Here is a 27154-nt window from a genome sequence, read left to right as displayed (position 1 = left end):
TATATATATACATACATACATACATATACATATGTATATATGTGTGTGTGTGTACACATACATATCAGTATATATGTGTGTCGTCCAGTATATATACATAATCCAGTATATATGATCCAGTATATATATGATATCCAGTATATATATAATTCAGTGTATACATATGTATATATATACATAATCCAGCATATGTGTGTGTGCATATAGTCAGTGTATAATTCCTTCCATTTGAGAATATGGTATTTATGTTCTTATCCTATTCTAAGTAAGTGAATAAATAAATAAATGGGAAGAAAAGAAAGAAAAAAAGGCTACTTATATATAATCTTTGAATTATATGAGTTCATTTAAAAACCACCTAAGAATAGAGAAGTGTTGTTCAGATAAAGTAATACTAATCAGTTGAAGTTTGAAAGATTAGAACTATAAATTAAAAAAATTCTTCTCAGAGAAGAAAGGGCCCAATCAAGGGGAGCAAAGATAAGGCAGTAAGAGAGCTTAGTAATGCCTTTCCCGTGCTGAGGGCCAGTTGCCTCTTGACTCATAGTCTTATTGTGTACCTGTGCTGTGTGTGGTTACCGCAGGAGATAAGGCTCACCTTTGTTTAGTTAATGTCATAACCACACCCATTCATAAATTCAAACCCGGTCCTCACTGTGATGGTATGCAGATGGGGGATTTCCACAGCCATTGAGGCCATGAAATCAGAGTCACTGTGAATGGGATACATGCCCTTGTCAGGAAGGTTCTGCGGGGTTCCCTTGCACTTTCTGCTACATGGAGGTTACAGCCCCCTCTCTATGAACCAGGAGGTGGTGTGATAATTTGTTGTATTAGCCCCAGCAGCAAAGGGTCCCTATGTATCTTACATCAAACTATACTTTGAGATCTAGATAGACATGGACCTTGCCCTTCTGCAACTTGCATTCTGGGGAAGAAAATATAAAAATCTACAACTAAACACTTGAATGAGATAATGACGTTATTATAAGTATCTTAAAGGTGGCATTAGAGGGACTATGCTAGTTTAGGAAGAAGAAGGGGACAAGGGAAGGCATCCTACGAAGCTTGAATGGAAGTCAGAGCCATGAGAAGCTTATCATGGAGAGGTTCAAGCAGAGCATTTTATATTGGAGGCTGAGGGAGTGGCAAAGACCATAAGGTGTAACAGGGAGGCCGTTTGTTCGTTCCGGCCACCCAGAATGGAAATAATCACACAGAAACTGTATTAATTAAATCACTGCTTGGCCCACTGCTAGCTTCTTATTAGCTAACTCTTACATATTAATTTAATCCATTTCTAGTAATGTGTATATCACCATGTGACTGTGACTTACCCACTTCTCTTGGACTCTGCCATCTTTCTCCCAGCATAGAGCCCAGCTTTTCCGGCCTAGTTCTGTTCTGCCCTTGCTATAGGCTCAAAGGAGTTCTTTATTCATTAACCAATAAAAGCAACACATAGACAGAAGGACCTCCCACACCACTAAGGCAGAAATAAGTCTGGAGTACCCGAAAGAGAAGGGAGGATTGTATTGTTGGAAGGCAGGATGCCAGTGTAGAAAATGTAGGTTTCGGAGCCCACAGGGCCTTGTGGGTACTGGCAAGATTTGGAGATTTCCTATTGGAGCAGACAAGTCAGTGAAGAGCATTAGGCAAGAGATCAGTGTGAGCTACCACAAAGGGCTAATGGATTCAGGAGTTGTAATCACTCCTATTCCTATTTAAGACATCAATTTGCATTTTCCAACCAAAATCAAGGCACATGACTGACAAGTCTGAGTGCCCTTAAACATTGCAAAGCGGAACTACTTCAAGGGAAACCTGGGTTGAACTTCCTTCTGCTTCTAATTGCACCCGGCTTAGCTGGATATATATGGTTTGCAGAAAGCATCTCCTAAGAGTTATTAGAAATCTAAAGGAGCTTGGAGCAGAGGTGCTGGAAGCAGGAGGCGGAGTCGGGCTCATTAGCACAAGTTGTGCTATACCAGCTCTGGCTCTGGAGCGTTAGCTGGGTGTGAATGCCCTGCCTTCCCACCTTCTTCTCACCTCCCCCCGTAAGGCGGTCCATTTGCACCTTGCTCCTTCCTTCTCACCTTATTAGCACGGTTCCATTTCCAGATCAATTGAGGGAGAGGTGTTACGAACAATCCCTCAAGTGGCTACAATTTCCCTTCTTTTTCTTCCCTCTCTCCCCCTCCCTCACACCTTCTCCCCCTCATTTTCTAGCAAAGCTTCACCCAGGATTTCATAAAGTTGCTGATAAAAACATCTTTAAAATCCCTAATGACAAATAGTTTCCATAAAAGAAGAAAGTTAATGTGTTTAGATAAAGTAATATGTTCTTTTCTTTTTTTAATTACCTTATAAATAATACTATTCAGAAGTTCCACTTTCTCCCCTCCTCCCACTTCCCTCCCACTCCCCCACTCCCCCTCCTCTTTCCCCCTCCAGTCCTAAAAGAGGGCAGGATACCCTGCCCTATGGGAAGTCCAAGGCCCTCCCATATTCTTTTCTTTCTTCCTTTTTTCACAAGTTTTTTTTTTTTGACATAACATCTCCCTATGTAAATCAAACCAAACTATCCCGGAATTCAGAGATCTGCCTGCCTCTGCCTCTCTATCGCTGGGTTCAGAAGTATGCAGTACCATAGATCCAGGAGGTTAATGCCAGACCAAGAGATACAGTCTTAAAAAAAAACTTGAAAATATTAAAATAAGAATATTCAAATGTTTCCAACTCCAAAAACAATAAGAATGATAAATACCGATTGCAATGCAGCAGCCACTGTTCTGCGTGGTTATTTTATATCCAGTTTCTTCCACTATTTGCTTAAGAATTTTTCTGTACTGGGCACAGTGTTAGATGTCAAGGGATGCAAAGACCTTCTAGAAGAGAGCATCCAATGGGAGCATAGAGCCAGAGAAATAGTGCATGAGGCGGTCTTTGCAGAGGGAATGCATTTCTTCAGTAGGGCACAAGAAGGAGTGAGATTGTAACACCAACACAGCTTTGGGAAGGCATAATGAGGTTTAAGGACAGACTAGACAACACTATACCTAAACGCTGTAAGGTCGACTTCTGCCTCTTTTCTCCCTTAGCACTAACCCCGCATTTGGGAAGATCCATGGTTGTTTGTACTGGGTAGTTTCCTGGTGGTCATTTAATAGGTGCAATTCACATTTCAACAAGGCAGTTGTAGGGACTGATTAGTGCTCAAGATGTCTGGATTGCAATTCTACCTCCATCATTGTCTAGAATTTAAGCAATCACCTCACGTTTTTACTTCATTATAAACTAGAGTAAAAATACTGCCTACCTCCTGGATCTATGAAGAGGGATAAATATGGACAAAAGTGTTGAATAGTCCAGAAGAACCTCCCAAAACAAAATTATGTCATCAATCACTGATTCTACAAACTCATGGTCAGAAGAGCGGGTGACAATCATCTTTAGTTCTAGTAGAATGGTGTTTTTTATCTTTGGTCTTGCACATATGCCCCCTTTTCAAGTCACTGCCTAATATTTGCAAACAAACCCTTGCTCTCCTGCACTAAGTTAGGAAACTAGAAAGACCCTGCACCTAACATCACCAGCTACATTGTGCTTCCCCAAGGACCAGCTGGCTGCTGAGGCCAGGGCTGCTCAAGTGAGCCTTAATCCATTTGCGAACCAAGTATTGTCTAGCCCTTGCTCAAACATACAATGGATGGTGTTTTCACGTACAATGGATGGGTGTTGTAAGATGTTTCAAAATCTTCATAGTAGATTTGGGGCTCCCCTTTTTAAAGAAAAACGGAGATGCTAAAATTAAATTTTGATGAACCTTTTCGAAGCTCTTACAGGCATTATGCTAGAAATTACCGGTTACTCCAGTTAAACCACATACTTGTTGAAAAACTAGTATTTGTTAAGCCCAGGGACACAAGGAGTTGATAAAACACAGAGGCTGCAGGAAAGGCTTCTCATTAATTACAACATCAATCATGACAATGCTGTGAGGGAACAAAGGAAGGGACCATGAGGCCTCAGAAATGCATCCAGAGTCTCTGCCCTGTGTGAACTTCCGGTCTGCAGCAGAGACTCAACCCAGGCATCCCGTGAATGCCAGCTGAGGAAGGAGTGTTTCACCCACCTCCTTCCCTTCCCCACCTGTGCCGCTTTTCCCTCCACAGAGCCCTGCCAGCTACCAATGTGACCACTTCATAGCAAACTCAGACGTGGAGGACTTCAGGGGGCTCATGACCTTAAGAGTGTTGAACCCCACACTACGGGCATTGTAGGGAAGAAAGTGGAGTTGTAAAGCAGAGAGAATTCTAAGTGGAGAAGTGACGTGCTAAGCAGCAACAAGCCTAATTGGTGCAAGCTGGAAAACCCGTGGTAATATTAAACGAGAGGCTAGATAGAAATATAGAGGAAGAGCTGATAATTTAACCTTTGGTTCTGAATTTGATGCCAAATAGCTTCTCCTGCTAGTTGCTGCTCACTGTGAGGCACAGGATCACAAAGGCTTCTTGGCTGGCTTAATTGAAGTAGATTGATATGGACAGTTGTATCCAGGTTTCCAGATCACTGGCCCTTGACTGTTCTGTCCTGCTGTGGGCAAAATGTACTTCAGGGTACCCTACATTGTTTCTTTCATTGTTATAGTTGTAAATACAGAAATAAAATCATGTATGATAGCACTACTAGATTATAGCAATAGTTCCATGCTCCAATCTGTCTCAAACTTAAACTAAAAGATGGTCTAAAAATTCCCAAGAGTCGGACATGATGGATACCTGTAATCCCAGCACTTGGGAGACAGAAGCAAGGTCGTCAGAGTGTGAGGCCATCCTATGCTATGCAGTGAGTTTGAGGCCAGTTTGTAAGCTACATGAGACCTTGTTCTAAAGGTAAAGGGAACATGAGAGACCTCTAAGGAATTACATCGTATTTTCTATGATTTAACAGAAGGAAAGAAATTGTGTGTGTGCGCATGCTCATGCAGGCTTTTTGTTGCTAGAGGGGAACACGAAGGGAAAGTTTAAGAGAAAAGAATGTCCGGCTGGGCGATGGTAGCGCACGCCTTTAATCCCAGCACTCGGGAGGCAGAGGCAGGCGGATCTCTGTGAGTTTGAGACCAGCCTGGTCTACAGAGCTAGTTCCAGGACAGGCTCCAAAGCCACAGAGAAACCCTGTCTCGAAAAACCAAAAAAAAAAAAAAAAAAAAAAAAAAGAATGTCCGCAAATGTTTGGTTTTACTTGTTTTCTGAACTGAGCTTTAGGGAAATATCCAAAGATTAAACACATGCACACAGACACACACACACACACACACATGCTTAATGCTAAAATATCAAATTTACGGTCTTTATCAGCCTTCCCAGTGCTTAGATTCCAGACATAGGCTTCCACGCCAGGCAGGCTCGAGGCAGTACATGTATTAACACGAAACTTCCCAGGACTGGTGGATTAGAAGATGGGAGGTCACTTCATAAAAAAGCCTCTGCCTTTTGAAATTGGTCAAAAGAGCATTTGAAAATGCTTTCTTTGGGGGAACATTTATTGGAAATCCTGCCTTCCCAGCCACAGATGGGTCCAATTAGTTTCCTTCCTCTATATTCATTCAGTTCCTGTCTGGAAGGTGGGAGGGGCTATTTATATCTGTGTGAACTGGGAGGCGGGAAGGAGGCCTCCACAGCTTGCCATCTAACTGTGTGAACTGGGAGGCGGGAAGGAGGCCTCCACAGCTTGCCATCTAACTGTGTGTAGAATTCTGGCACCCTTTTGCTTGGCCCTTGGCCTGCTCCACCACATGGTGTCTGGTACAAGAGACATAAAATTATGAATAAACCAATAATTGTCCCGGCTTCTGCAGAGCAGGACACGTGTTTTTCATGAACATTAAAATTCAGGTTTTTTGAATTTGAGAGAGAATTAAGCTGGGCTTCTGACATTAATTTCCACTTCTCTTCCTCTTGGCAGAATAGGTTGTTCATTTCTGTCATAGGGAAGCATTAACTCTTTTTTGCATGTTTTGCAAGTTTAACTCCCTTTTTAAAAATAGAAACCATTGCTGTCTTTACGATGCATTTGTATGGATTCCAGTTGATAATTCCAGTCGGCTTATGTTTTCAGTCATTTTCTGTGTTCTCTATTTTGGTGTTATGCTAAAAGATTCAGCTGTTACATACAACCTTGCCTTGTTTATCTTGCAGTTCTTGGACACCGCAGTCTTATATACATTGGTGCTCAATAGCATTTATTTTTAAAGCAACTTCCCTAAAATTCTAGGGTTGATTCCTGCCATTAGAGTTTGAAATCCTGCACATTATTCACAGAAAACAGACATGTCAATATCTACTTGCCTCACCCCTTACTCTCCCTCTTGTCATAGGCTCCAGGCATACTGCCTTTGCGGCTGGCTTTTGGTATGAGAAGTAATGACCATTTTAGACATATTTTGCTTTTATTTGAGCAATTTTGACAAATGTATCTTTTAAATATACTCCTTTCTTAAAGGACACAATCCTGTCTGGACAACTGCCTGGTAGTTTCCCTATCCATTGTCATTTATTTACTTTGAAAGGTTAAGTAGAGAACCTTGTGACACTTGTAGAAACTGTGAGGGCTTCATTTAGGACAACTGATAGCTCAACCTCAACCCTAAGGACAACAAAACATATAGACAATAAGTAGAGTGATGGGACAGAAAAGGACAAAGACAAGACATCAAGATTGGGTGTCTGTTGCAGTATCACTACACTGACTTGCCAGGATTCTTGCTAAAGGCAGACGGTAGTGGTCTGAATGAAAACAGTCCCCATTGTTTCATAGCAAGTGTCGCTCACTCCTAGGAAGTGGAAGTGTGTCACTGGGGGGTGGGATGTTAGTTTTCAGAAGCTTAAGCCAGGCCCAGTAACTCATTCACTCTTTCTGCTGCTTTTCAATCCATATGTAGAACTCTCAGCAATTTCTTCAGTATTACATCTGCCTGCATGCCACCATGCTTCCCACCATGGCAGTAATGGACTAAATCTCTGAACTGTATGCTAGCCCCAGTTAAATGTTTGCCTTTATAAGAGTTGCCATGGTCATGGTGTCTCTTCACACAATAGAAACTCTAACTAAAATACAGACTAAATATGTAGATATCAGAGTGGAAGAACTTGATCAATACAGAAGGTGATTAGACACCCAAGGAGGAGAAGCTTCTCTAATTAACATTACAGAGTTTATGTTAAACTTTGGCTTGCCAGGATGAAAACAACACCCAAAGAGGAAATCTAGATGAAAGAGTGCTCAGAAGAACCTAACCAGTTTGGTCAAGAAGAAATCAAGCTGCTATTGTCCAGGAAGCTTCCTCCCTGATGGTTAGCCTTTATGGCACCAAGAGGTACGATGCAGGCTAATGGTAGAAAAAAGCCAGGAAGTCTTACCTAGCTGTAAACCCTGTGAACTACAATAATGACTGAAACGTTACTCTAATTATTCTTTATAAAAAAAATACAGGAGTCAGATATTGGGGTAAGAACCTGAAAGATCAGAGAAGCAGAGAAGCCACCAGCCTTCCTTACATGCTCCATTCCTTCCTTCAAACAAGCACATGATCCCATTTTCCCCAGCTTACTACTTCCTCTCCTATCTGTCCTCAGTCTTCCAAAACCTCTATGGTTCATTTTGGTCAGGTAGCGGCTAACTCTGACCTCTGACTCTAAGCAAGCTTTATTTGTCAAAACATGACCAAAATATCGTACATTTCCCCACTTTTGTCAAAAAAAAAAAAGGAAAGAAAAAGAAGAAAAGGTGCTGTGGGAGAATGATCTTGTACCCTGTCACTTATATTGTACTGTTTTAATAAAATGCTGATTGGCCAGTAGCCAGGTAGGAAGTATAGGTGGGGAAACCAGGCAGGAAGTAGAGACAGGGTGACCAGAACAGGAGAATTCTAGGAAGTGGAAAGAGTCAGTCTGCAGTAGAGACAGAGGTAGCCAGACACAGAGGAAGCAAGATGAGAATGCCTCACTGATAAAGGGTACCAAGTCACATGGCTAACATAGACAAGAACAATGGGTAATTTAAGATGTAAGAAAGAGCTAATAAGAGGCCTGAGCTACTAGTCCAAGCAGTTTATAATTAATGTTGATCTTTGTGTGTTTCTTTGGGATGGAATGGCTGCAGGACCGGGTGGGACAGAAACTTCTGTCAACAACTGTTGGCATGACAAGACATGTTCATGGGTAGAATAATGCCACAAGTGTTATAGAGGTAAACAGCTACTTTCTGATTGGATTGAAGACCTGTTCCACAAGGAAACACCTAATACTGTGAATCTGGCCAGTATCTGTGATAGGGGAGTTCACAGGCCCCAAAGATTTAACCTATTACTACTATTATTTTGGTAAAGGGACAAATCAATATTTCTATACCCATAGAGTCTCACAGCTCTCAAACCTCATCAGAGAAATTTCTCATAACTGGCCAAAGCACACAGAATAAGTGTCTGTGGATTCCTCAACCCAAATCTTACCTATCATTTATCTATTACAACCTTTCTCCAAAAGGCTCAGGAACCATCACACAGGAGGTTCAGAAAGAATGTAAGAACCAGACATTGGGGGGAATCAATGTGAAACCATGAAAGAACCACTGGTCTTCATGAACTCAGATGGAGCTGCCTGCATAAGACTTGTACAAGATCAGGCCAGTCCAAATTTCAGCTTAGAAATGGGGGGGAGGGTTACAAGCCCCTAACACTAGCTGAGGAGCCATTGACAGTTGATGCATTCCAGAGGAGGGAATGACAGTTTTCTTTAAGGGCATGGTCCCTGGCAGGTCAACTATGCTCCTGTGGAAGGCTCCACACCCAGGGGCATGTGGACAGTACACATTGGATACAGTGAGATATAAAACACAGACATGCATGGAGTTGGGAGCCAGTCCATATGGAAGATGTGGGAGGTGCATATGATCAAAATAGGGATAAAGTTCTCAAAGAATTTAAAAAATATTTTTGAAAGGAGATTCCTTCTCAGTGTTCTGTTTTCTTGGCTTAATGAGTGCTGCTGTGTCCCACAGTAACAAAATAGACTGATTTCTAATGGTGACCATAAGCAGGTCATCAATATGGTTTAAATTTTTAGCATTAACCAGTGTTGTTGAAACATATTAAAAATTCCTCTATAAAGTCATAAATGCAGCCAGCTTGACTCTCTCTCTCTCTCTCTCTCTCTCTCTCTCTCTCTCTCTTTTTTTTTTTTTTTGAGACAGGGTTTCTCTGTAGCTTTGGTGCCTGTCCCGGAACTAGCTCTTGTAGACCAGGCTGGCCTCGAACTCACAGAGATCCGCCTGTCTCTGCAGCTTGACTCTCTTAAATGATTTAAATGGTATGGAGTACATTTTTAATATTAGTAACCCCAGACACAGTATCTATTAAAAATTGTTTGTTAAATAATTAAAAAGTAACCAGGGTTTATAGTTCATAGTTGTAATCCCAGCACTTGGGAGGCTGAGATTTCTATGGAGTTCAACAATGTCAGCTTGAGCTGCATACCAAATCTAGGCCCTCCTGGGTTATGGCAAAAAGAATACACACACACATACACACACACACACACACACACACACACACACACACCAAAACCAAAAAAATCAAAAAATTCATAAAAAACAAAAACAATCACTTTAACAAAATAGAAGTTTTGTTTATATTCCACAAACTTATATTTCCCTAACCCTAATTAGGGGATTTCTCTTCATAGATACACTTTATGTTTAATTAAAGAAATATCTTTAACTAGTCCCACAATGCAGTCAGTGTACATGTTTTTATTTGACTATTAGCATCACTATACTAACATGAATGACCGAAAGTAAACCAGTAAGAGCTAATGAGTGCTCTGGAAAATCTCTACATTTTTGTTATTCCAGGGTTCCACAGTTTTCCATCCCATCTCTTATCTGTGCCTCTCCTCCAAGTGCCTTTTAGGAATCCTCTCCTAGAGATCATACACAGAACCAAATAAATATGTTCTCCCCACAAAATAAGGGCAATATTTTCATCTTACAAGATGCTCAGATTCTGTAACAGTAATCTCAGGCAAGGTAAAACAAATATAAGATTGAAATGACACTTCTTGAACAATTGACATTTCCCAACAACCCCTCAAATCTTAGTTCACTGGCATGACTAAGCTAATGTGATTCAACTTGGTATCCTCAATACATTTTAAAAATAAATAAGAGGAGATGGAAGAGCTCAGATGTTTAAAATGTGCACTGTTTTTGAAGAGGAGCCTAGTTCTCTTCCCTACATCCATCAGGCAGCTCAGTCACCTTAGCTCCGGCTCCCAGTGAATCTGATGCCTTTGGCTTCTCAGGCACTTGTACTCAGGTGCTTATAGCCGCACATAGACATGTAATTAAAATTAAAAATATAAAAAAATCTGTATATACATAAGTTGACTAGTAAGATCAGATATTACCTGCAAACTTCTTGAAATTAGAATTCGTATTTCTTCATTGTATGTGTCCAATACAAACATACCTCACTAAGTATCTATTTGTAGAATCAAATCAAGTATAAGCTTAAATAAATATCTTTTCTCATTAAAAAGTAGAGAAAAAGACAACCTAGAACTCATGCATCAGGCATAATCCCAGCACTAAGAAGGCTGAACTTGTGAGTTTGAGGTCAGACTAGAGAGTGATACTGTCTTTTTAATTTTTTTAAAAGTTGTCTTTTGACCTACCAGTTTATAATAACACTACTATTGAGGCAGTTTTAATTTTCTTCACCTTTTCTGAAAAGAAACTTATGTGTGCTGGATGTATGTGATGCCGGCTCTCACACGTGTGAGATGTCTGCCTATGAGCAGGGTTGGAAGCCAGAGAAGAATGCCTAGTGTCCTGCTCTATCTCTCTCAATCTTATCCTCAAGGCAAGAGCTCAAGCAGGTTTTCAGCTAAGCCCCCGAGTGCTGGAGTAACAGATCCAGCTCCTGGATTTGAATTTGTGGCTTCATGCTTGTTCAGGAAGGGCTTTTATATGCACTGTGCCATCTCTCCAGCTCCCAGTAATTATTTTAATATGAATTCCTATTTTATTCACCATCTGTTACTTCTGAGGTGATTTCATACAGAATCTTTATATTTCATAAGATGAAATGAAAGCTGTGAACCAACTATAACTTAAAACCACTTTAAAATAGTAATTCCTTGCCAGGTAATGGCAGCATATGCCTTTCCCAGAACCTGCTCCCAGAAGGCAGAGGCAGGCAGATCTCAGTGAGTTCAAAGCCAGATTGGTCTAAAAGAGCTAGTTCCAGGACAGTCCATGTTGTTACACAGAGAAACCCTGTCTCGAAAACCAAATAAACAAACAAACAAATAAAAAAAAATATAAATTTCTAAATCTTAAATCTTAACCCCCATTTTCCACATCTTTCCAGATTATCAATTTTATTTTTTTCTATAATTTTCAAATATCTTCCAAATTTCTTAAAAGTATGAAAGTAGTTTGCCTTTTATTAGTATTCTGCAATGTCCCTTTTTCTCCCTCCCTCCTCACACCTTTTTCTACTTCTCCTACTTCTCTCTCACCTGTTTCTTGATAAACTGGTTTGTGTTTGTGTGTGCGTGTTTATGTGTGTGTTTCCCATATATATCAATGTCCCAACACAAATTTACATTCTAGTAGAGGGAAAAGTGAATATATCATTAAGTCCAGAGAACTATAAATAGTTCCTAGTAACTAGAGTGACATAGTAACACTTGTAATAAATACTGCTGACAAATGAAATGTACCCATCCCGTTTCTCAGAGGATATAGTACTGTATGAAGCACTGATGTTTCCTGAAATTAGCATTTTGAACTAGCATTTTCTTTGGTGTCATTGTGTTTTCTCAACCTTCTGAGCATTACTATGTAGAAAAACAACACAATAGTCTACTGATTCTTTTATTTCCTCTAGAAAGAATTTATTTTTGCTTAAAGAATACATACTAAGTTCTAAAACAACACTGGCAAGCAGCCCAGAATTGGTAAGGAAGTCTTCATAGAAATTACAGGTATCTGGCTTTTCCTAATCTTTTCTAGTAAGGTTAGAATAGAGAAACTTAGAATAAGGCTAACTCCTATGTTGCAACTGCACACTAATCAGTTGCACACACACACACACACACACACACACAAATTCCCTGAGCAAAAAAGTAGTCTTTACTTCAACAGAATCTAGTATTCTTTGTTTTAAGACAGATCTATATAAACCAGTGTGACTTGGAAGCTGCTATGTAGCCCAGGTTGGCCTTGAATTTATGAATCAACTTCTCAAGTGCTGAGATTACAGGTGTGGGCTACCACACCTAGAAATTTCTTTCTATGTTGTAGCAAACATTTGAACAGTTTAAACATATGCAAACTAGCTGTAGGGCCTACTAAGCTAGACCGTCTCCCTTTGTTAAGCACAGCTAAATGATCTGAGAGAATCATAAGAGAATACATTGAGTTCTCAAATTAACCGAGAAGTAAAGCCCCATAATCAATTGGGACCCTTTAAGTTATCAAATTTTTATACTGCCCTTTTCTATAAGTGTGTTCTCGAGTCACTACAATTAGCAAAATGTTCAAAGAAAAAAAACCTGTTAATTCAAGATAAGGTAACTGGAGGAAAACAAACAGTTTCACCAAGTCTTCAGCCTAAATGATAGAGTCAAGGTCTTCTTATTTCTTCAAAAAATATTTCAGTTGTTCCTGCAGGAAAATGATCTGCTCAAGCTTCTGCTTCTCCTGCAACTTGAGCTGCCCTAGCACAGACTGGAAATGACTCTTGAGGGTCAGGTTTTCCAATTTTCCGAGGAGATATTTCTGTCTTTGTGCTTTGCCCTGAATCTTTTGGAGCTTCTTCTCCTTGTGATGAATCAGCTTCTGAATTCCCAAAATTATTGAAGTATGGCCTTCCTTAGCTTTGCACGAGCTAAACTCAATAAACTTGGCTTGTAGCTCCCTTTCCAGATCCTCTTCAGAATCATCTTCCTCCTCCTCTTCATCCTCCTCCTCTTCATCCTCCTCCTCATCTTCTTCCTCCTCATCCTTCTCTTCTTGATCGTCATCATGATGGCTAGAATCACGGAATGTGTTCTGAGGTAGAGCACATTCTGATGAGACAGGACCACTTATTGCAGTGGGGTCAGGAAGCCCTGGGACACAAGTTTGACTTTGGACTGCCTTGATTTCATCATCAACGATTTCCCATCGGCTGCTAATGGCTTCAGCATCTGAACGGAGCAGTCTCTTTACTTCCTTTTCCACGTCTTTAGAATCAATGGCGCCACTACCACCTTCTTCACTTTGCTTCCTATCAGGGAGCTTCCTTGCTGGCTTCCGAAACCGTCTCTTTCTGACATTCTTAAGTGGTGGGGTAATGCCATGCTTCCAGATACATTTTTTCTCGGTTTCCCCTTCGTTTCCCATTGCTGGAGCACCAGCAGAAGAAGGGCTGGGATCGCCATCGGCACTGCACAGAAGCATCTGGGAAATATCCGCTGTGTGATAAAAGGTCTTCCGATCGTGAGTTTTCAGGCTTCCGATAACACAGGGCAAATCAACAACCCTGGCCGAGAGCGACACATTATCCACCTGAACAATGGCGTGCCGGGTGTCAGGAGATAAGTCGATCTTTAGTTTCTCCCTCGTGGAGGCACTGCCAGAACGGATGATTTCGCGGAGAGCGGAAGCATGTTCCGGGGGCAGACGCAGGATGAACTGGCTCTCGAGCTCGTGAGGACGTTCGTCCTGGTGTTCACTCATCTCGGCTCTCGGGCCTGGGCGAGGCTGGGAGGCCTTGGAGGGAAGAGAGAGAGGCTTCTGCTCGGGTCTGTTTCAGCAGCGAGGACGAGGCCTCAGGGCATCTGTCCCCAGCAGGGAGACTCCCCCACACCCCAGCTCACAGGCCACTGGCCTCCAATGGCTGCCTCGCGCCTCTGCAGGCCTGAGGCCCTACTGGTGCCAACTGGCGTCTGCTCGCTGCCACCATCTCAAGGTCCTCCCTGGGCCCCGGGACACCCCGCGAACCTCTCTGGGCCTCCCCGGTCCTCCTAGGTCCTCTGCGATGGCCGCGGTCGCCCAGGGCCTCCACAGGCCTCTGGCTGCTGCTCACCCGACCCAGAGCCTCGAGGCAGCGAGCGTTTTTCTTCACCTGAACAGAACTGACGTTGAAAATGGCTCCTCGGGCATGCGCAATAGGCACTTCCGGTCAGGAGCCGCGCACCCCTCCTAGAGGAGAGCAGGAAGCGGTTGAAGGATTTCTGTCTTCTGGTTGCTCAGGGTGTTTGCGTGTGTGGCTGTCTCGGTTTTTGTTTTTCACTGTCTACGATTAAAACTCCATGAACCCTTAGCTTGTCATCTGGCCGGGACAGCGCATGTGCTGCTGGAATCTTCGCCATAGCAACAGAACCCCCCCCCCCCCAAGCCCATCTTTTATTTCTAATCATTTATTTATTTATTTGTTTGTTTGTTTGTTTGTTTTTAGAGACAGGGTTTCTCTGTGTAGCCCTGGCTGCCCTGGAACTACCTCAAATAGACCAGGCTGGCCTCAAATTCACAGAGATCCCTCTGCCTCTGCCTCTGCCTCTGCCTCTGCCTCTGCCTCTGCCTCTGCCTCTGCCTCTGCCTCTGCCTCTGCCTCTGCCTCTGCCTCTGCCTCTGCCTCTGCCTCTGCCTCTGCCTCTGCCTCTGCCTCTGCCTCTGCCTCTGCCTCTGCCTCTGCCTCTGCCTCTGCCTCTGCCTCTGCCTCTGCCTCTGCCTCTGCCTCTGCCTCTGCCTCTGCCTCTGCCTCTGCCTCTGCCTCCCGAGTGCTGGGATTACAGGTGTGCACTGCCATCGCCTGGCATATTTCTAGTCTTTTAGAGAAGGGCAGGAGGCTCTGGGCTCAACACTACACATGTCCAAGTCTAAACAGCTAGTGGTTATTCCAAAAGCCAGAAACATGGGATGGGCGTGGAGACCTTTCTTAAACAAATACTTCACTGAGGTATGAGTTATAAATTCCAACCTGAAAATTATATTTAAAATTGGGAGCCATTTGCTAGTAACTGTCAATACAGCACAATGACTCTTTACCCCTAAGCAACCTAGTGTTGGATCACAAAAACGAGAACACAGAATTCCCTTTTCATTGTCAAAAAACAACCACTAAGCTCTGGAAAATCACACTGGTGTAATACGATTATCCAACCTATATCTTTATATAGTTTTTTTTTTCTAGACAGGCCTTTAGAACAAAAAAGAAAATGAGAGGGCTAGCATGAATCTATAATCCAACAAAGTTTATTATCACCGCTGTTGTTTTCCTTGGAAAATGAGGACAATCTACAAATATGTGACTTTTCACTTTTCATATACCTCGAGCCTTTAAATAAAATTTAAGGATAAGTACATATGATAAATGCTGACAAGATGCACAAATACATTATTATGTGCTGCCACTGAATGGAATTTTGAATAGCCCCAGATTCTCCCTCTGCTAGCTTTGAAGGAAAAAGCAGTACAGCAGTCTGAATATTCATTTTTTCCCCACTTACCCACATAGCAGGGCAAATAATTTTGAAGGCCTACTATAGCCCTGTTCTTGGTGAAATAAGGCTTGAATAGACTATCATCATTAATGGCCCTTTATCTATGAGTACTATAAAGCACAAGAATAAATCAAGAAATTATCTATAACCCTTAATTTTAAAAAAATCTGGATCAATTTTATTATTGATTTGGAAAACTCAAACCACAGCTGAGGAGATGGAGAGGAGAGGATCTCAGGTAGCCCAGGCTAACCTCAAAAAAAATCAAGTAGTAGCTGAGGATAACCTCCCAAATGCTGAGATTACAAGATTATATTACTACGCATGATTTCATCAGTTGCTAAGCATTATTGGAAATAGAAATAATTACTCTTATAATTTTAAAGTTTTTGTCATACAGTCAGATTTTCATAAGTAATACACACACCCATATATCTGTGTGTGTGTTACATGGAGTGAAGCAACACAAATACAGAAAGACCTCCCACACCTCGTGAGACTATATATAAATATATAGTATATATATGGTATACACATATACTGTGTAACTATTATCTATCTCTCTATATATACATATATATGTGTATATGTATATGTATGTGTATATGTATATGTCAAGGCCCAGTCCCATCCAGCATCAGAATTTGGCAACTTTGGTCACTTGGTTAAGTCTTTAGAGTCAAGGACATAAGAAAGGGGTTGTAGAATCTCCCTCCATGACTAAGGAAAGTTGCTGAGGTCAGGTGTTTCAGGGGTGTCCCTGCATGGAGGTCTAGAGAGGCCATTGTGTGAAGCTGTGAAGGTGAAGCCTGGATTGTACCGGAGGCCCCAAGATTTTGGAGATGCCAGAGTTGTTTGGAGAGCTGTAGACAAGGTGTGAAACTAGCCTAAGAGAAAGAAGTGTGTTGCAGTCAACAATGCTGAGAGGAGCTGGAGTGCTGAAGACTGCTTTAGCATCAAACATGAAGATGCAGAATTTGTCGTGCTCTTTTTCAGCCTGGCTTTGGTAGTTCCTCATTATGGTCCCTCTCTTCCCTTTCTGGAAAGTAATGCATTCTATACCACTGTGTACTGGAAGTTTGTGATCTGTGCTCTGATTCTGCTCCCGTGCCTGCTTTTTTGCCACCATGCTTCTTGCCATGAAGATGACAGACTAAACTCCTGAAACTGTAAGCAAGCCTCCAATCAAATGCTTTCTTTCGTAGCAGTTGCCTTGGTCATGGTATATCTTCACAGCAACAGAACAGTGACTAACAAATAATATGTCAGTATCTTAAGCAGATATAAAATTTACCCAAAAAGAAAATTCTAAAGAACAAAACAAGAAGAGACATAAGTGACTTTTCTACTGATCCCTTTCTTCACCTCAATGGATCCTATCATGTTCTCATTGTACTGTTCTGTCCTCAGGCCAGTACTTGCCTTCAAGACTGAACTATTTCATGCTTTATTATCTATTCTAGCCTACTGTTTTTTGGTGCTGTTTACTACTCTCCTAATAGACTTATTTAAAGTTTGTTTTTCTCCAGGAATGCTCCTTCATCTTCTTATTTGCATGCACACCTCAGTAAAGGTCATTTTCTTGGCTTGCATTATTCGCTTCATATTTGTTTGTAAATATTTGACTGCCACTGCACAGCAGTGAGCTTTATCATTTGTGATGAAATTCTAGGTAAGACGCTTCAGGAAACATTTGTGCTACGGCTAAAGAGTGGTGAGTTACAGAAGTGACTAAGTGGGAAACTATTTTTACCACAGGCAATACCACCCACCCAGTCCTCCTGGAGAGAAGGATTTCACAAGCTAAAAAAAAAGAGAGATAATTCAGGAAAGAGCATCCTTCTAAATGAGTCGCAACTTCATGTTCAATGCAATGTGATAAAGAAACAGGGAAGAAGGAGCTAAAAATCTCTGTGTGCATCTGTCAAGCGGTTATAAAGTTGCTTCAGTGATAACACAGAGAAGACAACCACATCATTCACTGCTTGAAGGCAGAGCTTGTGAACTTTTCCTGATACTTTGAACAAATGTTGCTAGATTAATTTATGGGTGAGATTTTTTTTCTTTTTTGAGTGTGTGTGTGTGTGCATGTTGCATGCATGCTCCAGTGTGTGCATGCAGATGCTAGAGAAGGAAATCAGGTATCTTCCTCTATCACTCGCTGCCTTATTTCTCCTATTTCCTTACTTTTGTTTATTTAATATGACTGTGTGTGCACCTGCCTGAGTATACCATACATGCATATAGAAGTCAGAGGACACCTTACAGAATTTGGTTTCCTCTTTCCACTATGTGGGTCTCAGGGATCATGTCCCGATATCAGCAGGCTTGGTGGTAAGCACATTTACCAGATGAACCATCTCACCAACCTACCCCCTTTTTTAAAAAATTAAAAATTTTTGTGATTATATTTGCATTATTTCCATTTCCCTGTTCCCTTTCCTTCGTCCGGACCCTCCCATGTACCACCTTGCTTGTTTTGTTTCAAATTCATGGTCTATCTCTTTTTTTTAAATTATTTTGTGTGTTGTGTGTGTGTGTGCATGTATTCCTAAATTTATAAATACAATCTGTTCATTTAATATTGCTTGTATGTATAATTTTTCAGTGTTGACCATTTAGTAACTGGATGGCCAACTAATGTACTCCTCCTGGGGAAGAAGGCTGTCCCACACTCAGCATTCCTTAATTGCCTGTAGTTTGTTGTTGTTGTTGTTGGTGGTGGTGGTCAGGCTTGAAGCTTTGTGAAATATCGTCCTTCCACAGTGACATGTCAATGGGTGTCATCCTTATTTGGGTCATGCTTAGTTGGTGAGGCTCTATGGGTATAGTTTCTGGCCTTTCTAGGAGACAACCTCACACAAGAACCCTAAGGGTGCAGAAGGGGCACACATAACTTGATGGTAACCAACAGCTCATTAATAAGACGTAAGGCCTGCTCAAAGAGAGGGAAAGAAAGCATGCTTGATACCAGAAACTTATCCAAGTACCCAGAGCTGGTGAAGCCATAGAACTGAAGGCTTAACTAAGCCAGCACAATGCCTAACTACATTCAAAGTATTTATCCTTATTCCCACAGGTGAATGTAATTCTCACCCTTCATCAAGGATATTTTTCTTTGCAACAAAAAGAGACCATTACAGAAAACTACAACCAAACAAAATGCAGAATTGTCGAGTTCAGTCCCAGTTGATCCATCTGCAACACAACTCCTGTACCTAAGGTTCAGGGATCATTGCAAAAGAAGGGACAGAAAGAGTCCCAAAGCCAAAGGAAGAGCTTTCTCTGCGATTGTGTTGCCCTATTTTTTGAGACAGACTCTTTCATGACCTGGAGGTTCTGTGTTCCTGTTGAGGCTGGGTGATCCATGAGTCTCCAGGGTCTGCCTGACTTTGCCCTCTCCCCCAGGGCCAGGGTTTACGGCAGGTTCAGTCATGCCTAGATTTTGACATAGATGCTGGGTATTTGAACTCAGATCTTTGTGCTTAGACAGCAAGTACTCTTATCCACTGAGCCGTTTCTCGAGTGGATAAGTTTTTACATGTTTTCAATATTTTATTCTTTGATAAGTATATGCAAACAATATATTTTGATCATTTTTATGCCACCCACACCAAGACCTCCTGGTCTGCACTTTGCCATGTATCCCTTCTAACTTCAATGTGTGTGTGCATTATTTATGTATATATGTATATGCATATGCATGTGTATATTTGATTCTTCATATCCTAGCAGCCATCAGCTGTCCATAGATCCTCCTTGACAGGCAGAGACTCCTGTGCCTCTCCCCGATCCATGCTCTAATATTGACTAGCTGGATTTTGTGCAGAAAATTACACCCACAGGGAGTCCTAAAGAGCCAAGTTCCTATTGTCCCAGATTCCATGTAAATAATTTCAATCAGAACTTAAGCTGAACATTTAACACACTTAAGCTACGAGAAACTCTAGATTCTATTTAGCGTCTTGATTTTCATGAGGCCAACCTTGAGCAGTCTCATGTATGTAATTTTCATGGTAATGGAGAAGAGGATTCTAAATCTTGTGTCCTGGCATTTTTTGGCCCATTATGTACTTTAAAGTCTACAAACTAGTTTTCTTCATGTTTCTTCTATAGATTGGTGGCATTGGATTTCTTAAATATGTAGTTCTAATGTTTTCAATAAGTTTCCACATATTCTTTTTTGAGACAGCACTTTGTGTATCCCAGGCTGGCCTTGAATCCAACATGTAGCAGAGGCTAACCCTGGAACTTGTGATTTTCCTGACTCTGCCCCCAGTGCTAGAATTTCAGACGTGCACCAAGCCTGTTTTATATAGTTATGGGATGGAATTTAGGGATTTGTGCATACTAAGCAAGTATTTTCCAGCCATAAATTTGGCAGATTTTGACCCATTATTTCCTAGAGAATTTTTGTACTTTCTATATCCCAAGTTATTGGGCTATCTGAAGTGATCCTCAGGTAGCTAAGGCCCTGCTCGTCCTTTCTTAAGTCTTTCTCGGCTGTGTGTTTCATTTTGGATTATTTCTGTCACTTATTAAATCCCACTCCTTCACTTTTCTGCAGCTTTAAATCGATCATTAACTGCATCAACTATTTTTTATCCAAGGAATTGTTCTCTTTACCTGAAGGAACAATTCTTGAGTCATTTCAAATATCTTCCATCTCTCTTTACAATGTTCTTATTTTCAGTTCCTTTATCCTGGACATAGCCAATATAAGCGTGATGATTGTTTCAACACCCTTGTCTATTAATTTAGTCATCTGTATCATTTCTTGGTCTTTTTTAACTGAATCTTTCCACTTATATAATAGATAAACATCCTCTGATTCTTTGCAGACCTTACAGATTTTATTAGATTTTAAACATGGAAAATTTTACCATGTTTGGTTTTGGTTAATTTTTGTTCTCCACATAAGTAGGCTATTTAAAGCCAATTTAGTTCTTTCAGTCTCTCATTATGCTTTGTTGGTGTAACCAGAGCAATATTCAACTATAAGCAAGGACTGTCAAACTAGAACCAAGGGCTAAGACCAGCTCTCTGGCTTCTGGATGCTTTGAGGCTTCCATTCAAACCCTGTGAGTCAGACATAAATCTGGGCCATCACTGTTTAACTCCAAGAATCTTCCATTCTGCCAGTGGCCATTTGTTAGCATACAGTATAGATGTAATGTGACCCAGTCCAGTCACCTTAGTGAGGAAGTTTGTTTTGTCATTATACCTACAAACATATTCAACTTTGTTTCTTGGCTCGTAAGTTCTAAGATATTTGCTTGAAGATCCATTATAGAAAAAAAAAATCACAGACTTCTCTCTAGAGGTGCTTTTGCCCTGCTACTGAAAAACATGCTGTTCTGACCGACACACTCAGTATCCTGAGTACAGAGGGTTCTGACACTGATTAGTAGGATTAATTCCTATTCCCAGAGTTATCAGAGCTCTGAAAATTGTTTTATGTTTCCCTTAGAAGTTCTGAAAAATGTCTTTCCCTTTAGAAGTTCTGACCTGCTTCAGGGACATCCCTCTCATTGTTATACTACTCTGAACCTCTCTCTCTTTCTCTTTGCCTCTCTCACATGTGTGTGTGTGTGTCTGTCTGCCTCTCTCTCTCTTTCTCTCATGTATGTTTGTATCTATCTCTGTGACTCTCTGTCTCATATATGTGTATCTATCTCTCTATGTGTCTCTCTGTCTTTCTCTGTGACTGTCTCCATCTCTCTCTGTCTCTCATGTATGCGTGTATATAGCTCTGTGTCTCTCTGTCTCATGTATGTGTGTCTATCTCTGTATGTGTCTCTCTGTGTCCTTCTGTCTCTGTCTTTCTCTGTGACTCTGTCTTCATCTCTCTGTGTATCTGTCTGTGTGTGTGTCTGTGTTTCCTCCCTTCCACTCTTACTTTTGGTTAACTCCACATCTCCTTGTTCTTCCTACCTTGAGAATTCTCACCTCATAACTTCCCTGGCTTCTGAATGTATGAGGTGCCAGAGATTTTGGGAGTCTTTCTTCTCTCTGGCCAGAGCAGAGGAAGGTACTAGAGAAACTCACCCCATTTTGTTCTTCTTTTCAAGAGTGGACTGTCTTGTGAGGCCTGCTGTGCAATGTGTGAAATCCATTGTTTGGATATTTTATCAGGTTTGCTGTTTCTTTAAAGCAGGAAAATCATTTGGTTTCTGTTGTTCTGTGATGGCCGAAAGTAGAAATCTTAACCTCACATTAGAGAAAACACAATAACAATGAGGTTTTTTTTAATTTGATGAATTATTCAAAAAGAGGTAAGAAATGTATTTTCATAGATGTGTTAATTTCTAAGTATATATGTGTCTCTGCATGAGTTTGTGTGCACCATGTGAGTGAAGGTGCCCTCAGACGCCAGAGCCTCTGGAGTCTCTGGAACTGGAGTTACAGACAGTTATATTCCTCATGCTGTTGGTGCTGAGATTTGAACCTGGGTTTTATGCAAGAGCAATAAGCACCCTTAACCACTGAATCATCTTTCTAATTCCCCCAAAAAGTATTTTGATAGAGAAATTTTAAACAAATTTCCATCTATTTTGTCACAAAGGTAAAACATCTATTTTGAAACAAACAGAGATGTCCTCTCTCCCAAGGTTCCAACAGGGCCCCAATGAAATCATCTTTCTGTTTCACATAAAGGGTCCAGCTTTGAATCTTGATTTTCTGTTTAATCTGGAGTACCTGTAGAAGTTAGGGACTTAGAAGTCAGGGCAGGGACTTAATTGCATATAGACAATATGGCATGGGGAATGAAGGAGCTTAATAGGTTATAGATAGCAGGGCCCAGGTAAAATGAAAGTATGGCTCAAAGGGTTAAACAATTAGTGGGCTAGGAAGATGATGGAGTGAGAAAAGGAGGATTAAACTCACAAACAGAAAATGAAAAGTCTATATGGAAACCTACTATTCTATAACAATAAAAGAAAATACATCAGAGTTTGAAGGGAGATTCCCTGCATGGCTGGATAATACTGTCCCAAGTAGCAATGAGATACTAAACAAAAGAATTCCAGTATTGTGTATGGGATACCTTCATAGAAGTTGTTCATCAGGGAGGTCCCAGAGCCCACGCCCTCTCCCCTGCAAATAATGCAGACACTTGCCTTTCAATTTGGTTGCTATCAGAACCAGAGGATAAGACACTGTTGCTAAAGATACCACTCGCTTTGTTTGCTCTATATTGAGAAATCCATATAGAAGGGAGCTGGAAGCCTCCTCTTTGCTGAGTCGCTTCAGTCTGTCAGTAGTTGCAGATGCTATGTAGTGTAGGCTACTGGAGAGGAAGAGAGGTCAATGGACTTACCCAACTGTGCACTTTGTGACCCTCAATACCAACCTTCCAGGGAAGATGTACCCTCATGTGCAACAGTGGCATGACGGTTTCGGGGGCTAACTAACTGTTCTCAGATTAGATCTGAGGTCCACTCGGCATGAGGTAACAGATCCGGGTACTGTAAACCCAGTCAAAAAGTCATGCCTAGGGTCTTAAGCAAGAAGATAATATTGGTGCTTAGCTAAGTAAACACATTGTCAGACTCCTCTCTACATACCAGTGTTTGGATATCTACACAACTACTACTCTCGGCTCTAATCAGATAAAACCCACTTTGCAATGAACAGCAGTGAACGCAGGGACTGGTAGCAGCCTGAGATACTAAGAATAAGTGACCACAGCCGGGCGATGGTGGCGCACGCCTTTAATCCCAGCACTCGGGAGGCAGAGACAGGCGGATCTCTGTGAGTTCGAGACCAGCCTGGTCTACAAAGGGAGTTCCAGGACAGGCTCCAAAGCTACAGAGAAACCCTGTCTCGAAAAACCCAAAAAAAAAAAAAAAAGTGACCACTGAGTGTTTAGCCATAAGTAAGACATTTATATCTCCCTTCTAAGGATCAGAGAACATTTCAGAAGAGGAGGGGAAAGAATATAAAGCCTGGAAGATAGGGAAAATATATGAAATGCCCTCTAGACACAGTGTAATAGTTACAGTCATGAAATTGCTGCAGCTTCAGTTACACGCACTGTGCTTCCTTAAAGTAGACCTCATCAACACTTAGTTGTAGATAATGGAATGATTCAGGGTGCTCCATCCTTACTGCTGAACTACTGATTACTGATAGTCTCTGGGAGACAGACAGTGGCAGTCTTCATCTTGTATCCACTACTGACCTTACCCAGCTTAAGTGAATAGTTCCAATCTTGTGGTCACACAGATGGCTCTTGCCAAAGACAGTGGGTCACAAGCAAACAAAAACCAGAATTTTAGAAACATTTTAGTAGGAAAGAAGGGGTGAACAAGGGATGGAAGCTGATCGGAGGTGCGAAGAGAAGGATCAGAAGACAATATATACATGTATGTCATTGTGATGGTGAATTTATGGGCTTTGAGGAAAATAAAGATTTAGTTGATACTGCATCCATTCTAAAAGCTAACACATAATAAGTGGCAAATGAAACACTGGAGGCTGCCATGGTTTCCAACCTTGAGTTTGATACATCCAAACTATAGCACATTGTATCAAAGAATGTCCTAAAATTCTTTCTAAAACTTACAATTAATTTTAAATCCATATACTGATTAGGGAAGAGAAAAGAATAGCTAATTTAAGAGGCTGGAAAGATGACTTAGCTGTTAAGTGCCCACCAGAATAACCATAAGATCTTAATAACCAACACCTACGAAAAAGCCAGGCACTGTAGTGTATATCTTTAATCTTAGCATGGGGTCGTGGGGAGGACAGAAACAGGCAGATCTAGCCAGCCTAGCCAAACTGATGATCCTCAGATTTGGTGAAGGACACTGTATTAAAAACTAAGGTGGATACCCAAGGTCATCCTCTGCCATTCACACACATGGGCATCTATAATAGACAAATGTACACACCCCCATGAACATAGGCAACACACGCAGGCACATATGCACACATACACACACATACACCTGCAGGCACACACACACACGCAGGCACACACACACACAGGTACATACGCACACATACACACACATACACCTGCAGGCACACATGCAGGCACACACACACATGCAGACACACACATACACATGCAGGCACACACACACGCAGGCACACTCACTCACAAACTAGCAGCTCAATTACCATGCAATTAAACTCAGGGTTGATTTCGCAGTTCCAGAAAGTAGAAGGTACAATCTTCTCATTGTTGACTCTATCCCGTAAAGATTTTAATAAGTCTGTGGCTTGCAAAAGTGAAAATGTATCTGCGATAATAATGCAAAATTAATAAACTAATTTTATTCCGTGCTCAGAACACTTTTCTGAAGAACATGTTTTTCTTAAGCGCAAAATGGTATCCTCTTGACAGGTCCCCATATCGATCTCCTTCTCAAGCTACCAGCTGAGTTCAGTGTGTTTGCTTCTTGTCATTAATAGTTAATTGTTATTGCAGTCTCTCAGATGGGAGATGTGGGGCAGGGACATTATATCCATCCTTTGTAAAAGTGCTGCAATATTATTAGAGGTGATCACATGGCAGAAAATAAACGTATTCCTTGGGGGAATAAAAGGAGTAGGCATATAGACTTTTCCTTTTCCCCTTCTCTAAAGCACTCTCATAAGTGGTCCGTGTGGGGTAGTATATTAGTACTAATGCTTCACGAAAGCTCCGTGTGCTGTAGCATTGCACACTCGGGTGTCCCAGAAGTGGGTCTTTGGGGTGTCACACGGGTGCCCATTACCATCCCACACATTATTTGCATTATGTCTTTTCTCAACTCTACAATTGGTGTCTCTTGTGCCATCATACAGGGTTTAGAACATTACTGTGTACTGACTTCTAATCGAATGCCTCTGAGATTTTGTGGCTTCTCTAAGTGGGGAGAAGAACAGACGAAAACTGACCGATAAAGGTTGGCTGGCGGAGAGAAAATCAAAACTGTAACTGTCTTAGAACTCATTAGAAAGATATAGGTCGCATTGACAACACCGATTGAACAATACAACTGCTAAGGGGTTTCTGACCGGAATGTAGAATGCTGGACACTGAGGCAGCATCTTAAATGAATACAATCTCATAAGTATCAGTCAATGTTAATGAAACCATTGACATTTGGGGTTATTTAGAGTCATGAGGTCTGTACATGGCATCATAAAATGTTTTAGCTGTAAGGCTACTTCTGTGTTCACATCTGTGACCTTGAACGTGTCACCAAAGAGAGAACATAGGAGGAGAATAATTCAAGTGACCAAGTACATGGAAAAGCTTAGAAAAATCTAATATTGTTATTAATATAAATTTCCACTCTGACCTAAATTTGCTTTGAGTGTCTGAAAAATATGATGAAAGCGGCTTAGAAAGAGAATTGCCCAAGACACCTGCTGTGTTATATACCTGGAAGGCAAACTGTATTTGAGGGGGTATTCATTAAAAACACTTATTTAATTGCTATAGCGATGACTTTTGAGAACTCCAGAAAGCTCAACAGACAAAACTATATTATAAATGCATACTTTGACTTATTTGTTTAGCTGACTATGAATATTACCCATCTTAGTTTTTATTTTCAAACCTGTCTGGGGAGTTTCAGAGCTGGGAACATATTTATTGAACTTCTCACATAAAACAGCACAAAGTAGAATTGGAAAGTGTCATATTTGGTAGACATCTGTCAGTTGATGATAATGTTCCACGAAATTATTACTTCAGAACTGCATCTTTCCTTGTCAGTTGGTTGAAAAACTACAGTGAGGCCATCAGATATGATTATCTAATGCTGCTGCTGCTGAAGAGGCTCTTTTGTCTGGCATTTTTATGGATGGGAGGTTTTAGTATGGTGGATCCATCCACATCACGTTGTCTTCCTTATCACTGAGAAACCACAATAACACCTGGGTGCGCATCGACTTTGTTAGATGCCTTCCTCATCCTTTGTTATTATGTGTTAACCTTTGGTATTATTATCAGTCAAATCAAATCCTGACAAATACTGAAAAGATATGCAGTTGTGGGGTTGCCACAATGTACTCAGTTAGGTTTGATTTTTCTTACCCGGGATATCTTAGAAATAGCTGGTTGAGATCCTTTGTCTTCTGTGATAGACAGACACATAATTATGCTATTTTCCAAAGAGACAAGAAACATTCACGGCACTAAGATTCCCATTATCCTTTAGACGCTAGGCACACTTTCCATCACGGTGTTCTCATTCCTCTTTCAAAGCTATCTGTGTTCTTGGTACATTTATCAGAAAAATATTTTATCAGTGGGTGTTTCTAGGCAACCTAAGTTTTTGGTATAAATTTCCTATTTATTATACATAAAAACAACTTTGCTCATTCATTCAATGTTTGGGAAAATGGCATTTTAGAATTGACTCTAAAGTATTTGATTAAAAGTTAAATGGTTATTCTGCAAAAAGTGAATGTAAGCTAATCTTTTACCATTCATTTTGGCATATGCATAGAAATGGGAAAAGATTTCTCTGAAAGTAAGAAGGTTTAATGTTTTAATTTTTAAAGATGTATTGTATTTGTGTAAATGTTTTGCCTGCATGTGCATGGACACTGTGTGCATCAGATTCCCTGAATCTGGAGTTACAGATGGTTGT

The 27154-nt window shown here is 41.0% G+C and overlaps 2 protein-coding genes across 3 annotated transcripts in view; one reads left to right on the top strand and one right to left on the bottom strand.

The window, feature by feature from the left end:
* The window catches only part of Ptprr (protein tyrosine phosphatase receptor type R), a 235564-nt gene that overhangs the window by 77141 nt on the left and 131269 nt on the right, over nt 1-27154 (top strand). The gene's annotated exons all lie outside the window — the stretch shown is intronic.
* LOC121462298 (transcription initiation factor TFIID subunit 7-like) lies at nt 12703-13788 on the bottom strand. The gene has a single exon (XM_041673822.1). It carries the CDS (start codon nt 13786-13788, stop codon nt 12703-12705), a length of 1086 nt encoding a protein of 361 aa, XP_041529756.1.

Source organism: Microtus oregoni, unplaced genomic scaffold (assembly GCF_018167655.1).
Source record: "Microtus oregoni isolate MIOR12 unplaced genomic scaffold, Mior012 000001F_ref0000356, whole genome shotgun sequence".
NCBI lineage: Eukaryota > Metazoa > Chordata > Mammalia > Rodentia > Cricetidae > Microtus > Microtus oregoni.
Note: the sequence above shows the minus strand (reverse complement) of the source record. Positions and strands in the feature narration are given on the sequence as shown.

Coding starts and splice junctions, on each gene's coding strand:
- LOC121462298 (XM_041673822.1), bottom strand. CDS start 13,788: ATGAGTGAACACCAGGACGAACGTCCTCACGAGCTCGAGAGCCAGTTC.